The 15245-nt window shown below is 36.9% G+C and overlaps 1 protein-coding gene across 2 annotated transcripts in view; it reads left to right on the top strand.

Annotated features, from left to right (window-relative positions):
* The first annotated feature begins 193 nt into the window (after positions 1 to 193).
* Positions 194 to 15245, top strand: part of BRIP1 (BRCA1 interacting helicase 1) — a 63301-nt gene continuing 48249 nt past the window's right edge. The window contains exons 1-9 of one of the 2 annotated variants that reach the window (XM_063342103.1): positions 194 to 237; positions 1596 to 1725; positions 2487 to 2598; positions 3079 to 3273; positions 3579 to 3706; positions 4616 to 4750; positions 10466 to 10759; positions 11246 to 11467; positions 12209 to 12408. In XM_063342103.1, the coding sequence (XP_063198173.1) occupies positions 1633 to 1725; positions 2487 to 2598; positions 3079 to 3273; positions 3579 to 3706; positions 4616 to 4750; positions 10466 to 10759; positions 11246 to 11467; positions 12209 to 12408 (1379 nt within the window). In that variant the 5' untranslated portion in view covers positions 194 to 237; positions 1596 to 1632. Of the gene's footprint in view, positions 238 to 1595; positions 1726 to 2486; positions 2599 to 3078; positions 3274 to 3578; positions 3707 to 4612; positions 4751 to 10465; positions 10760 to 11245; positions 11468 to 12208; positions 12409 to 15245 lie in introns of both variants that reach the window. The other variant, XM_063342102.1, reaches the window with a different exon arrangement.

Raw genomic sequence — 15245 nt, 5'->3', positions numbered from 1 at the left:
AAATATTTTGCAATAGAATTCCCCCACGCTCACCCCGCGGTTGCCCAGCAACGAGTACAACCCGGAAGCCAACAAGGCCCTCCGTGATTGGTTCTAACAGCGCAGGAGTGGAAGGAGGGAGCGGCTCAGTGTGCCGCTTGCTAATTGGCGGCTCAGGGCCCTTTCCTGTCAGCTGATTGGCGCCGGGGCGGAGGCGGGAAGGACGGAGGCTGAAGGGGGTCGGGGTCGCCGCCTGAGGTGAGGCGCCTCCCGCGGAGTCGAGCGCGGCTCTGAGGGCACTGGGCTGGGAGGGAAGGGAAGGGCGGAAAGTGGCTTTCTGGGGTCCCCCCACCTCTTAAAGAAGATAAAGGAAACGCCTAAGTGCCTCTGTGTGGGCTGAGGCACGAAGGAGAATGACAGCAGCTTCCTTGGTGCTCCCTGCCCTCGGCCGCAGAGAGGCAGAAACGTCTTTCCCGGGGCTGGAGCCGGAGTAGGGCCGAGGCGGCGCCGGGGAGTGGCCCCGGAGGCGCTGCCGCGGCGGGGGCAGAGCGGGACGAAGGGTCTCTCCGCGCTCCCGGTGTTCCCGATCGTTGGTGTTTCTCGGGCAAAGCTCAATTCCGAAATAGCGCTCGTGTGAGCGACGGCCCCTCCCCCCGAATGTGTTAGGGAAAAGCCTTTTAATAGGGTGCGGTGACGTTTTTGGAAGGAGGGGTAGGATGTAAACTCGTGTCAGCAATCTCTTTTTGCTAGGATTTTTTTTTCCCGTTGAGAAAGTTGATGATGAAGCTGAATCATGCCACACGTCGGTGGGGTTTTTTTTTGGTATATATGCTTACTCATTAAAAGTCAGATGAAAGTACAGGTTAGTGAGTTAATTTATCACAGGGAATCTGCCAATTTAAAATTGCTCTTTTATTTTGTAGATACTGAAAAGCTGTAAGAAAAAAATGCTGTCGTTTTAAAAAATGTCCTTTTTTAAGCCATCTATGCCTTTTCAGTATTTTTAATTCAATAATTTTGATGTTTTAGCATGATAGGGAAATTGACTTTCTTTTATTATCCAGAGTGAGAGAAATCCAAGATAATACTCACAGGATAGTAAAGTGAATGACACCTCGTCTTACCCTGAATAATTACTGTATTACTAGTAGAAAAAGAAGTTGGTTTAAATCTTATTTCTAAAAATCAGTGTCCAGTTTTATTTTCTCACTGTTAGAGAATGAACAATACAAGCTACTGTTGTCAGCTGCATCTTTGTAGCTTGCAATATCTTTTGAGTTCAAGCTCATGGACCTGCAGAATTGAAAAACTGGCTGTTTATTTGTTAAATATCCTGAAATGCTTTTCCCCCAAGGATTTGGGGTTTTACCCTAACCATATGCAGTCTGAGAAATAGAATTAAATTGCTGATATTACTCACTGGATGGTAGTAACTTGCTTTCTCGGGACCGAGTCTGAACTGACAGTGTGTAAATTCCTATATGCCAGTTCTGGTAATATCCTGAGCTACTTGGCCCCCTTGTCAGGTTGGCAGTTTCTGCTTGGTTTTGGTGCCATATGTTTCAGGCTGTGCATGGTTGTTATCGTTGACTTGTTAATACTGTTTTTTATTGCAGTTAAAAAACTTGAAGTAAACGGGAGGAAAAAGTAGCAATGTCTTCTGATGTGTCAGAATACACTATTGGGGGAGTAAAGATTGTATTCCCTTGCAAGGCTTACCCTTCACAACTTGCTATGATGAATTCTGTAAGTAGAATTTATATTAATGTTTGCTAAACTAATAGCTTATGTTTTCAGAGCCACCAATATCTTGAGAATTTCAGTTGTAACATAACTTCCTGATCTTACAATGATATCTGGCCCATGACTAGGGAGTGGGAAGTAGGTTTTGGATTTGTGAACATTTAAGCTAAGAAACAATTATGTGTTACGTAATATATATGATTATTTAACTAGATATACCGTAATAGAAATGTTATATAATTTTGCAAGTATATAAGAAGGAATGATTTAGTAAAACATCTGTCTTTTAAACAGAATGTAGTATTTCAGTAAGTTTTCGCTTTTTGGAGAGTTTTTAAAAATGAATTATTACACTTTACACATTTTTACACAGTTTTATCCATTTTTAAACATTTTTTCTCTGTGGGACAAATGGTTTGGTTGTCTAACAGATGTTTGCGATGTTTTGGTTCTGTAAGACTAAAGGAAGCTAGCTAGCCCCCTTAGGTATTGCTGTTAGCAGGTAAGTATTTCACAGCCCCCGTAAGTGAACCTCTGAGCGCTGCTAATAGCCATGTTCCTCTTGAGAGAAATACAGCTAAGGCTCGTTGACCTGTTGTTGTTATTAAAGGTGATGGAGGTGTGTTTTGATTTTCTTTTCTTTTTTTTTTACAAGACAGCAGGTGTTCTGATTTGTTTTTAGAAGTTATTTTTAGCTTAGCTAAAGACATCTGCTTTGTTTTTTCCTATTAATTCTGGTTTTGTTCTTGTTATTCTCCTTAAAGATTGTTAAGGGCTTAAATAACAGGCAACACTGTTTGTTGGAGAGCCCTACAGGAAGTGGCAAAAGCCTGGCGTTACTTTGTTCTGCATTATCATGGCAGCAGTCTCTGTATGGTAAGTTGTCTTAGTGTCTGTTTGCCCAGTTTTTATTACCAAAATATATTATAATGAATTGTTGTTGTTTATCAGACTTTAAACATTTGATTTCAGGTATCTAACTAGGTCTTTGTCCACTGTTAATACGTATTGCCTGATTGGCAACATAAGCCACTAATGGCCAGTAATGCTAAACTGGATTTAGCGATCTGTTATCGTAAGGGAATTGGAAAGAAAACTTTGAATGAAAATACTTGTGGATTATAGTTATGCAGATTGAATTGAAAAAGAAGGGTATTTTTCGTTTCTGCAAGCTGTTACAGTTCTTTGCACTGCAGTTCTTCAAAGGGTGATGAGAGTTTGTTCAGACTTTGTAGAGACACGAGGTTTATAGCTGGTGCCTAAACAAAATCTTTCATCTTAACTGTTTTGAAAGTCTAGTTCTCATGTACAGTCTTGAGTAGTTTTTAATGGAAGACAAATGACTGTGTCCTTTAGAGAAATTGCCACTTACATCGTCATGTGAAAAGGAAGACAGAAAGCCAGAGACCTCACCGCTGTGTCACTGCACGTGTCATTCCCAGTCTAAGAGCAACGAGGCTGCAACAAGTGTGAATCATGGTGCTTCTTGTTCTTTTGATAATTATGAAACAGGAAGTTCCATAAAACCTGGAAGCCCACTAACAAATACAGGTAACTTCATACATAGGCAGTTAAAAATCTGTTCTGGAAGTAAAATATGTAGCCAGTGATGTCACTTTTTTTTAAATTTTTTTTTTTTTTTTGCTTTCAAGTCAGGGACTTTTTTTTTTTACCATCATAATGGCAGAGTGCTACATGATTCTGCCCTGCATGGAAATCTGTATGGAGATAGTGAATGGGTCTAGAAATGTCTGTTTCCTACATCACATGTAGGAATCGTAAACTCTATTTTTAAAACGGTGCTCTTATTTAATGCATTCCTAGTAGTCGACATACCTTTTTATTTTTAATTACAGAATGCAAGGAAAATGAAACGCTAGCTTCAAAATTGTCTGCCAAAAAAAGGTTATCTCTATGTGACAAGGAGAATGATGATTTTCAAGTAGACAGGAAAAGGATTCGTCCTTTAGAAACTGAGCAGCAGGTGAGCAAATTTTATTGGCAGTAAAATAATCCAGGTGTAGTTCAACAAAGCTGTCAAATACCAATCAACATTCCAGAGAGGGGCATAGAGAATAGTTGAGTCATGTCACAGTCATAGTATAAATTGACAGGTTTTTGTTCGTTTTTATTGTTACTTGTTACAAAGGAGTCCATTGTTGCACTAAATTGTTCATAATAACCATGTCCTAAATTATATCTTGCATATTTAAACAGCTAATATCCCCAAAATGTATTTATTTATCCCCAGTTATCTGTAATATTAAGTCAAAGAATGAGACTCTAGAGTTGAAAGTGCTCTTCCAAGTATGTATTAGAAATTCAAATAATACTGTCAATGTATTAGAGTTCTGTTTTATATCCTGTCAAATGTAATTATCTCTGGCCTAATATGTGGAGTGCAATATTTCTGTAAAGTTTTTGTCTGTGTCAGTATTGGCATCACATGACTTAGTACTTGTATTCAGATGTGCACTGTAAATAGCTTTTTTTATTGCTTTTAGAGTATTGCTCAGATGGTTACTTTTGTTCAACTTTTTAGATCAATATGTCTTGAATTTATTTCTTGTTTTAGTTATGGAAGTTTTCTACTTATATCTAGGTAGTAGTATGATTTCTATCAGTTTTGTATCAGTGGGAAACTAAAGAAGGAAAGCCCAGTAATAATTACAGATTTTGTTGTTGTTGCTGAATTTTGTAATTAAAACTTTATAGCTTTTCCCAAATGACTTTTGTGTGGCTTAGATTTGGTTAAACTCTTGACGAATACTAGTGAGGCACTGATACTGAAGCAGACTCAGTGGAAAACAGTTGGAACAAAATCACTGACTGCTAGTGTAGGCACATAGTTCTGTCCGGTGTATTTGAACACAGCACTTCTTTTTCCCAGCAGGTTAGAAAACGTCATTGCTTTGCAAAAGGAGCACAGCTAGTTGATGCTTTAGAAGTTTATCATCAGAGAAAAAATGGACAGCTGATTGTTCACTCTGAAAAAAGTGTGAAAACCACTACTTTTTCTCCCGAAACAGTAAGTAATATAGTAATATCTTTTACATCAGGACTGTTAGTTCAAGACCAATTTAAAAAAAATACTACTGTAAAAGGATTATGCATGAAATTCAGCTTGTTAATATAGTTTCAGAAAACACTGTACCTCCATCTGCATTACAACCTAATGTAAAGGTTCCCAAGTATGTAAGTTGCTTTAAAGTAATATACTGTCATTATCAATAGTGAGAACTGCAGTGGCTTTTACTCCTAATGGTGCTGTCTAACCAACATGGTTTGCAAAGTGTGGATTATTTCTGTGAAAGTTGTTCTTCTAAACAGTGGGCTGAACTTTTTTACACCATGGTTCCCCAATAGCACAGAATCTGGTGCAGCAATTCAGCCTGTAAACTTCCAATACGTGACAGCAATTGTACAGCAGATATAAATCTGTGTGTTATATTCCAATTTACAGTAGATCTATGGCATTATGGAAGAACTTTAAACTAGGACCATGGATATTAAGTGACATCAGAGTTTGTAGATTTCATTCAACTTGCCATTCATTGTTTTGTGGCATATGTAGTAAATTAAAGACAGCATTTAATATTAACATGTGTGCCTTTAGACCTTAAAAAGATCTAAAAAGTATGGAGAAAGTTAGAGCTGATCATTATTATATAGTATAATAAAAAATGAGTAATACATATTTCACATGATTAAGAAGAAAAATCCAGTGTGTTACTGTGACAGATTTACATTTTGTGTTGGTTTTTTTGTTTGTCTGTCGTTTTTGGGGTGTGTTTTTTGTTTTTTTCGTTTTAAGTTACCACAAAAGAAGCCAAAAGGTTTGGTATTACTTTAAGACACTAGGAGCTAGATCTTTTCTTGACAAAAGTGAATCTGTGTTCTAGGTCATTTGATGGGAAGTAATTTTTACTAGTTTTGGAAAGCTCTGTAGATTTTTGAGTAGGGTTTGAAATGCCTTGTGCCCCTGAACTTCAATTGGTAGTTTGAAATACAAAGGCCAGCAGAGTGTGCTGTTGATTTTCAAATAAAAAGACCTTTTGTCCTTCCTTGATTGTAAAATTAGTGTTGGTACTTTGCTGTGGGTATCTGAAAAACTTGATTTACAACTTCTGGAAATTTCACATAGCGAAGAAAACTGAAAACTTCTGGTATAGATCAACAAACTGATATATAATAAAATACTGAATCACAGTCTGATTTTTCTAAGACGACTATTTTTGTAACAGTAGTTGAGCTGTACATGAGTAGTTGAGCTGTTATAATGTGCTGTCCTTGGGTCTGATTTTGCAGATAGACAGTACAGCATATTATTCAAAGTTTAAACACTATACTGTTTATTACTCCTTTAGAAAGAAGTAACCTAAGAAGAAATAAAAGTGTTTATTTTTGTGAAAGTTTCTTTTAAGAATGAAAGTACTGGTTTGTTTGTTTGTTTTTTTAACAAAGTTTCTTTCTAAGAAAGAATAAGGTAGTATTTTCGTGTGATGAACTTTTACTTCAGCAGACTGAGAACTTGTCTGCTATCAGTAAAGAATTGCAGAAAGTAAGGCCCTGTTTATCATTAGTAGTTCTGCAGTTTAACTACATTAAGTTTAAGACACGAATATCATCACAGCATAGGCTGTTAGGTATAAAAATTGCTTTTCTAGCACAGCTTAGGAAATGAAGTCAGCTGAGGTTATGTTCCACACTTACCATAATGGACTATGTATTTAGGATAATACAATAATGCAATCGAAATATTTTCTTAATCAATGAGATAACACTCCCTTTGTATATCTTGTGTTTTACTGTAGTCAATCTTGTGCTTAAAGCAAAGTTAGTTCCTTGTCAAGTATTCCTTTTATAGCCCAACAGAGAGGGACTGCGTTGGTGGTTGTAAGAGCATGAGAGGTGCTGCATCATCAGAATGACACCCGCAGATCCAGTGGGTGAGGATCTTATGCCCAAGGTGACGGCCTGTTCTTAGCCGCTTTGGGTCTGGAGACTGGAAATCCATTTCTGCCCTTCTGCTGTTAATTCTTGCAGGAGAGGGCAGTTCTAGGGTGAGTTTAAATGAGAAATTATACCCTTACGGTACACTCTTGATTACTCCTGTCAAAGCATAGGGTCTGAGAAACTGGGGCAGCTGGGTTAAGGAATCCCCATTTATACTAGGTAAAAAAAGTAAACAGTAAATGGAGAGTAGTGTAACAAACACTTGGGGTATCAAAAAACAACTGTGAAAAGAATCTGTCTTAATGTGCTAGCCCATTGCAGTTTAACATATTGCTTACAACCTTCACAATGGAGTTTGAGTGACTTCTGTTACACATTCCAGGAGACTGGCAGCCTGTTACAATCAGGGTCTGGACTCCAGAATAGGCTAATTTACCACGATGGGATGAAGAAAGTTGTGGATTTGTATTACACGCTCTCACCTGACACCGTATCTGATCCTTTTCCTGCTGATTGACGTTTTGAATGAGCTCTTTGAAGCAAGTTCCAGCTTAATTAAAACGTTTGCTTGGTTAGCAGTGATCTGTGAAAGCCTGTGATAAATATTGAACTGGGTTCACCTGCTGGTTACTGTGAGAGGATAAACAGCTGCTTTGTGTACTTTAATCAAGAGGCTGCAGCAGCAGCAGAATACTGTGCTTTTTGAGAGCTTATAAAGGAATAGTTGAAAAGCTCTGGTAATGTCACTGCTGATATCTTACTAGATTGTGCTTGTGTGATATTTCACACAAGAGGTATTCACTGCCGTATCATTTAGATGGCTTTGTAAGCGGGCAATGTAGATGAAGATATGAAGAACTCCTCTTATCTCTTTGTGTTTCAAAGATCATAGCCTCAGTGTTTGTTTAGCTCTATTTTACAGGTAGGACAGGTTGGTGGACCTGATTATTCTTTTTTTTTTAATCAGGCTTCCACATTTTTGCCGTATAAATATTGATGTGATAGGCTGTATTATCTACCCTCTGACAGAAGTAAAAACAAGCTGGATTAGCCTAAGGTCCATATAGTCTGATATCTGATCTCTAACAGCATCTGTTACTGGATGTTTCTGATTAAATACTGCAGAAAATAGAGAAGTATCTTATTTTTTTTCCCCCTCTCCCAAATGAAAATCCCTATCCCAGATTCAAACAGCTGAAAACAGGTTTAGTCCTGAAGCCAGAGGGTATTATGAAATAGTTTTCTATTCAGCTCTTCCCGCCCCGCCCCAATTCTTTCATAATTAAATTGAAAGATTTTCTAATTTTATTATAGTTTAACCAATATCTCTGTGTTATGAGTCTCAAAATTTGTACTTTATGAGGCAACGCTGCTATGGGAACAGCCATATTGGAGTTAGCGCTTTGTTCAGCCGGAGAGTATTCTCTTTCCTTTTGCTGTGGTAGTGGGAGATTAACACCATGTTAGATTTTGCTATGTGATATCAACAGTAAATTCTTTTTATGGAAATACATAATTAAAATAGTTTGGTTTTAATAAAATTTAAAGATGGCCAAGCCGTTTTCTAAAAGATAGGAAGAATTCAAATGCAAATTGACACACTTGAATAATGTGCAAATAACATTAAGAGCTCAACCTTTTAAACTATGTTTTTACAATTTTCTTAAAGTTTCTCTTCATTATAAAGTACCTTTTAAAAAGTCTTGATTTATTTATTTATGTATTTTGGACTAATGGTGCCTATGGCTTTCAGAAATGTTATGACTACTGCAGGCAGTTTTATACTCTTACTGTTACTATAAAATTAGTTTGAGTGTACAGCTTTCTCAATGATGATTTAAAAAAAAAACAACCCACACTTATTTTCAAAGTTAAAGGTAACATTTTAAAACTGGAATACTGGGTAAAGGGCTTCTTAAAGCCAGTATTATACCAATTTTAAACCTTTTAAGATAAACTTTTAGGGTCACCTGTAAAACGCATATAAGAACAAGTTAATTCTTTTTTTAAAACCCATCATAGAAGAGCCTACTGTTCATATTTATGTATATGTTTATTTGAACTGCATTTTCCTGCCGTTAGAACAACTTCTTCGAAATAGCTGCCTAATTGGTCCTAATATTTTTCTATTACTTTTATTTGGCAGACTAAATGTTAGGCTTAGCGTTAGCAGGGAAATATTAGTGATGTGGTATCATCTTTGAATTCTGTGTGTTCTTTTTACCCCTGAAAACACACTCTGACGTGAATTAGAATTAAAAGATAAATGTGTTTTTAAAGGCCCTACATAGTAAGTAAACTGCTTCTGTTATATTAATTGTCCGCGTGGTAATGTGGTTTTCATTATTTCAAAGAGCAAAACAGAATATAGTTGATAGAAATATGAAGGCACAATTTGCATTGCAGTTTTCTCTGTGAGTACAGACAGAGTTGAGTGTTGCCACATATGTAACATATACCATATGTCAGCTGTTTCCTGCTTCGCTGGTGACAAGAGCCCCATTCATAACTCTTCTTTTTATCCTTTCGGTGAATAAGTAATTATTCGATATAGAAGGCAGGATATTTGGAACTGGCTATTTAATGTGGCAGCACACCGTAATGAAATCTGCTGTTACTGGCAACCTGAGAGGGGAATGTAACAATTCCAGCATGGGTGTAACTTTATCTGCTTTGAGGCCTGTTTATTTGGCACATCAGTGAACCTTTTATCCCAGTGAGTGACAGCTCCAGAAGGGTTACATTTACATGCATTCTATCATGTATTGTAATATTTAATGGCGGACAAGACTGAGTGGGACTGAGGGTAACACGAACTTGCTTTTTCTCAGAGTGGAGGCTAAAAGACAGCTTGATCCCCAGAATTGTGGTGTAACACACAGCATGACTTAGCATTTGTTTATAATGGATAATCTTACTGATTACAATTAAAAGGGGAGGGAGGAGTATTTGAGCGGGCAGTACGTGTTGTTACTTGCACTGTCACCTGAAAACCAAATACAAACTCTTTTTACACTAGAAGAATTCATTATTTTTTATGGGAGGACATGGTTACTCACCAGTTATTTAGTTTTCCTTGTGTCTCTTTGTAATAATTATTACAATTTCATGACCGTTGTTCCAGTATTTTATATTATGAAAGATCGTCCTTCTCAAGAAGAAAAAAGTTGTCTTTTAAGAAATAATCTACAGGATTAGGTTTTGTTTAGAATTAATCCCTATTTTGTCTTTTGTTCCCATAGTTACTAGATGACCTTTGAGGTAATGGCATGACAAACGTGTTTCTAATGGAGAGTGTATATAATGTAGTCTGTTTTATCTGCCAATAGATTTCTTTAAACTGTCCAGATTTCTTCTGCTTGCTTCAAGAAAAAGTGTACTCAGTATTTTAGTTTGGGTGTCGGTTTCTTAATTTAGGATGCTGGATACTTCTTGTTCTGTAACAGGAGTGTTCTAATGCTGAAGCTTAAATGTGAGAAGTTTATTTGTATTATTCACATGTGCAAATACTCTACTGGAATAATAATTCTTTCTATGATTGGGTTATGATAATGTTGTTTCTAGTGATTGCTAGAAGTTTTTTTTTTTTTAGATTTTCAAGCATGAGGACACGGTGTTTATGCTTTAACATTTTTAAACGTTTTGCAGTTTGGTGTGCCAACCTGGTGATTTAACAGGCTATCTTGAACTATCCTAGAGGGCATTTTCTGAATAAACGTACTAAATCTGCTTATGGTCTATCATACTGTGGGATTTTGTTAATCTTTTTTTTTGTTTTGGGTTGCAGTCTTCTGGTCCTTGCACTGAGTGTTCCTGTTCTTCTGGAAAAAAAACTGATAAAAATACTAGCAACACAAAGAAGAAAGAAAATGGCGATCAGTCATTCATTCCCAAAATATTTTTTGGGACACGAACACACAAGCAAATATCCCAGATTACCAGAGAGTTGAAGAGAACAGCGTATTCCAGTGTCCCTATGACAATTCTTTCTAGCCGGGATTATACCTGTATTCATCCAGTGGTATCTAGTAGTGTTGGTAACAGGAACGAAATGTGTGTAGAATTGCTGGAAGGAAAACATGTGAGTAATTTTGTTTCAGAAAATGAGCGCTCATTTAAACATATTAAAATGAAAGGTAGTTGAACGATTGGAATGAGTAATATTTTTGACTTCTTTATACTACATTGGTTAAATGTCTCTGGTAATTTGGTTTAAATACTAATTGTTAGAAAATGTTGATAGAGGGTATCAATACTGAAAAAAAATGTGCTGATAGGAATAATATTTATGACTGCTAGGTTAATGCTCTTAAGACTTAAATTGTCTTTGGTTTTATAGATGAAGAAGAAAGAAGTGTCCTTTATTGATATACATTTTAGGAACATAGATTTGCCTGGTTTTTTTCTTCCATGATGTGTTTTTCATTATTGTCCAATATAAAAAATAGCTGTTAGAAATGCTTCCAGGACATAAAGTCAATTGCACGTAGCAAGTTGGAGGATTTAAACTTACTTGTTTTTCATTATTTTTTGTAACCACGAACTATCTGTGTTTATTTGCTTTTAGGGCAAGTCCTGTCTTTACTATCATGGTGTACATAAACTCAGTGAACACCATGCCCTACGGTCTGCACACAGGATGCATCATGCTTGGGACATCGAAGATCTAGTGAGCCTGGGAAAGAAGCTTCATGCCTGTGCATATTTTGCAGCCAGAGAACTCATGGTGGGAGCAGATATTGTATTTTGTCCTTATAATTATCTGCTAGACCCGCAGATACGGGAGAGTGTAAGTATATTTGTAAGAAGATTACAATAACTGAAATTAAAGGGAAGTTAGAAACGTAAAGTTCAGTGGCTATGGTCAACTGAAATCTGATTTATATGCAAAATATTATCTACAAAATAATTCTTGCGTGAATTAATTTTTTTCTCTTCCCTTCTCCCACTATCCCCCCTCCCAAATGACCATTTCTGTATTCCAAGTAGTGTTTCCACTGGTCCATACTCTAGCTGATCAGTCACATGGTTGTTTGTTTTTTTTTTTCAATCAGTGGAAGAGAAACCCTTGCAAACTTCACAGTTGTTTGGTTGATGGAGAGTGTAATAGAATGATAGAATAGTTTGGGTTGGAAGGGACCTTTAAAGGCCATCTAGTCCAGCCCTCTGCCATGATCAGGGACATCTGCAAATAGACCAGGTTGCTCAGAGCCCCATCCAACCTGACCGTGAATGGTTCCAGGGATGGGGCATCCACCACCTCTCTGGGCAATTTGAGCCAGGGTTTCACTACCCTCATTGTAAAAAAGGTTCAGATTATATTCATCCAGGCTGAGATAAGGCCTTTTTTTCCTCTCTCTTCTCCCTCTAGTTATTTTCTACATTACAGAAATTGGATCAAAAAGCTTAAAATTTCCTGTTGCTTACATCATGGTGCAAAATATGCACTTTTTTAACAGGATCCTGTTAGTTGCTATTTCTCATTAATGTCTTTCACTCTGTTTTACTAGAAAATAATTTTCTTTTTTAGATGGAAATTAACCTAAAAGGCCAAGTAGTCATTTTAGATGAAGCCCATAATATTGAGGACTGTGCTCGGGAGTCAGTGAGCTACGGTGTTACAGAAAGTCAACTAAGAGCTACTCGAGAAGAGCTAGATTTCATGGTCAATAACAACATCAGGCAGAAGGATCATGAGGCCCTACGGGCTGTGTGCTGTTCTTTGACAAAGTAAGGCAACTCTTTCTAATCCCATTGTATCAATTAGTATTTTTTAAAATTAAATTTAGATTCCTTTTGCTGATGCAATTTACTGGTTCCTATGTTACATCAGATAAAACAGAGGTATAATTCAAACTATGCAGCCACCTGATCTTTGTGCATTTGAGGAATCCAGAGGGGTTTGTTCTATTTAAAAAATACTCGTTGTCTTAAAGGGAAGCCTTGAAATTCTGTTTTCAAAAGTATGTTATGCTCTTGAACGATGTGCTAATCTTTGTGGGGCTTGCTGTCCTAGTTTGTGGAGTTCTGTATGAAAATTTTACCTAAGATAAATATTTTTTTATCTTTCTCGTGCTTCTGTTTGCTTATTTGACAAATACTAATAGCATTATTTTGTCAAAGCATTAATTACTTCATATTTATAAGTTGTCTTCAAAACCTTGGAACAGGTTAGAATCTCTTCTTGGAATCAGACTGGAATCTGTTTGGAACAGATTCATCGTAGCTGAAAGTGAATTTTATCAGTCATGCCCTTTGTTTTGCCTTTGAAACAACTTGAAGATGAGCAAAAAGATAAGGGTCTGCAAAATTGGGGTACGTGCAAATTCTCAGAAGAGATTTGTACAAGTCTTTAGAGCATTCGGGTAGCAAACTCTTTGAACAGAGCATGCGCTATCCTCTTTGAATTTCTGATGTTCTCAGGCAAAAGTTTGTCCACACAGAATTTCTGATCATTCTTTGTCCCTGGACTGTGTCAGTAAAATGTGGTTTTAATGATTTGTTTTTGTCCTGAAATTGAAATCAAGGATGTGCTAAATCTCTTAGTACCTGCCTTGTTGGAACGCAAGGGTCGTGGAGTTCAGTGGACAGAGAAATATGGATGATTGAGGGAGTGGTTTTGAAAGCAAGAATTGATCAATAAACCATAAAGAAGATGAAAAAACAGAAAACATTCTTGTCTTCTCTGCTTCTTTCTGTACCCATAGAGGAAAAGGTAGTAAGAACAAAAAAGAAGGTAAAACCCAGAAACTATGGAGACAGAACTGGAAGGGGAAGAAGACCTGAGCAAAAGTTGAAAATCGTGAGAGGGGATGGAATAAAAGGAATTGGACTGGGGGCAGAAGCTGAGGAAGGAGGGAAAGAAACAAGAAGTCAAGGGTACCCAAGTCTTTTGGGTAGAGTGTGAACATGAGAAAGTTGAAACAGTGTCAGAAGAGTCTGTCACCACAAAAGAATTTGGAATTTAGCTCTGTCGCCCTCGATTTTTGAACCTCTTCTTGTGAGGGATTGAGAGGCACTGAAAGAGTTCAGGCACACACTGCTAATGAAACCTCAAACAGCAGTGTCAGCAGAATAAAAGCAAATAATGATAGAGGTGGCTTCAAAGTTAGCTGAACTCTGATTCAGTGCATGTCACGTTGTCATTTTGTTGCGCTAGTGGTTGGTGAAATAGACTTTGGAGTACACTACAGCAAGTAGTTCACCATTTTTCCTATCGTTTCTCTATTCTGAGAGTTAATGTTTATGTGACACAAGACAAGTGACTTTTGTTTTTCTTTTTTTCAGAAGAAAATTCTCCTACCTTGGATATTTCAAATGTTAAGTTTTAGTAAAAGTACAGCATGGCTGGAGATTTGGTTGCCTCAAGCTTATAACCTTATCAGAAAAACTAAGGTTGATTGTCTTGGCAAATCTGCCAACAGCATGAAAAGCAGTTGTTGGAAAGCAGAAAAATGGGTGTAAATAGCCAGTAATTGGTAAAATGCCGTTGCATAGTGACATGGCTTTGCCAAATGCATGGGTAATTAGACAAATCTTATTTCAGTTATAAAGAGCCTGGTCCCTCATTCCAGAAAGCACTCAAGTATGGGCTTAGTGCCACAGAGGTGCTAAAATGACCTTTCGGAGGAATTTGAAGATATACCAATAGAGGTATTCTGGCGAGCTTTTCTGATGAGGTGCAGATTTACCAGGACAAATTGCTTTGTTCAATGGAGTAAGCTGTGTCAACAATGGGATTTTCTGGTAGGGAGGGAAGGAGCAAATACACTTTTTTGAATTGAAGGCATGTTTGTAACATTTGTTAGATTTTTTCCTGAAAATATTGCATGCACCAATTTTCAGTTCAAAACCATAGATATCTTTCTGGGAATCAAGCTAATTTTATTTATTCTTACAGCTTTACCCTAGAAATAAATTAACGGGTATTTGAAGTAATTGCTTTAACATTAGATTTAACTGGATGGAATCTATTCTAGAATTTGCTTTTTTGTGATATTTTAGTACTAGAAAGGTCCTTGTGTTAAGTTTCTATTTGCATTTATAGCATGACCATTTCGAAAAGTATGTGATGGTGTTTGAAGTTCCTAATAGCGAAACAGAAGTTTTACATTTCCTGAAATGTTTTATCCATTGTAAATCTGTTTTGTTTCTGTCATAGCGGCCTTTTCTTAATTTCAGTTCCAGGTCTTTTTGATATTACATTTGAGGAAATGGGGCAGAGTACTACATTGGTGAAGTTCTGCCTGTGTTAGTGATCATCATTCCTTAATAAGATAAAGTAAATTATAGCCAAAGAAGCAAAGGAGTGCTATGGTAGTATTTATGGGGTTTTGTTTGCATTTAACTGGCAAAAGGAAAGTTAGTGGGTTTGGGTTTTTTTTGTGGGGGTTTTTTTGTTGTTTTTTTTTGTTTTGTTTTGTTTTTTTTTTCAATCGTTCCATTGATCAGATTATTTGCAGCGACAGGACAGGAAATCTGGAACCAAAACAGTCACTAAGCCTTGTTGCTTTAGTTGATAATGATTAACTGACTTTACAGGTAAATATTTTGAACTGTTGTAGAAA

Source organism: Chroicocephalus ridibundus, chromosome 7, assembly GCF_963924245.1.
Source record: "Chroicocephalus ridibundus chromosome 7, bChrRid1.1, whole genome shotgun sequence".
NCBI lineage: Eukaryota > Metazoa > Chordata > Aves > Charadriiformes > Laridae > Chroicocephalus > Chroicocephalus ridibundus.
This window is presented reverse-complemented; position numbering and strand designations above follow the sequence as displayed.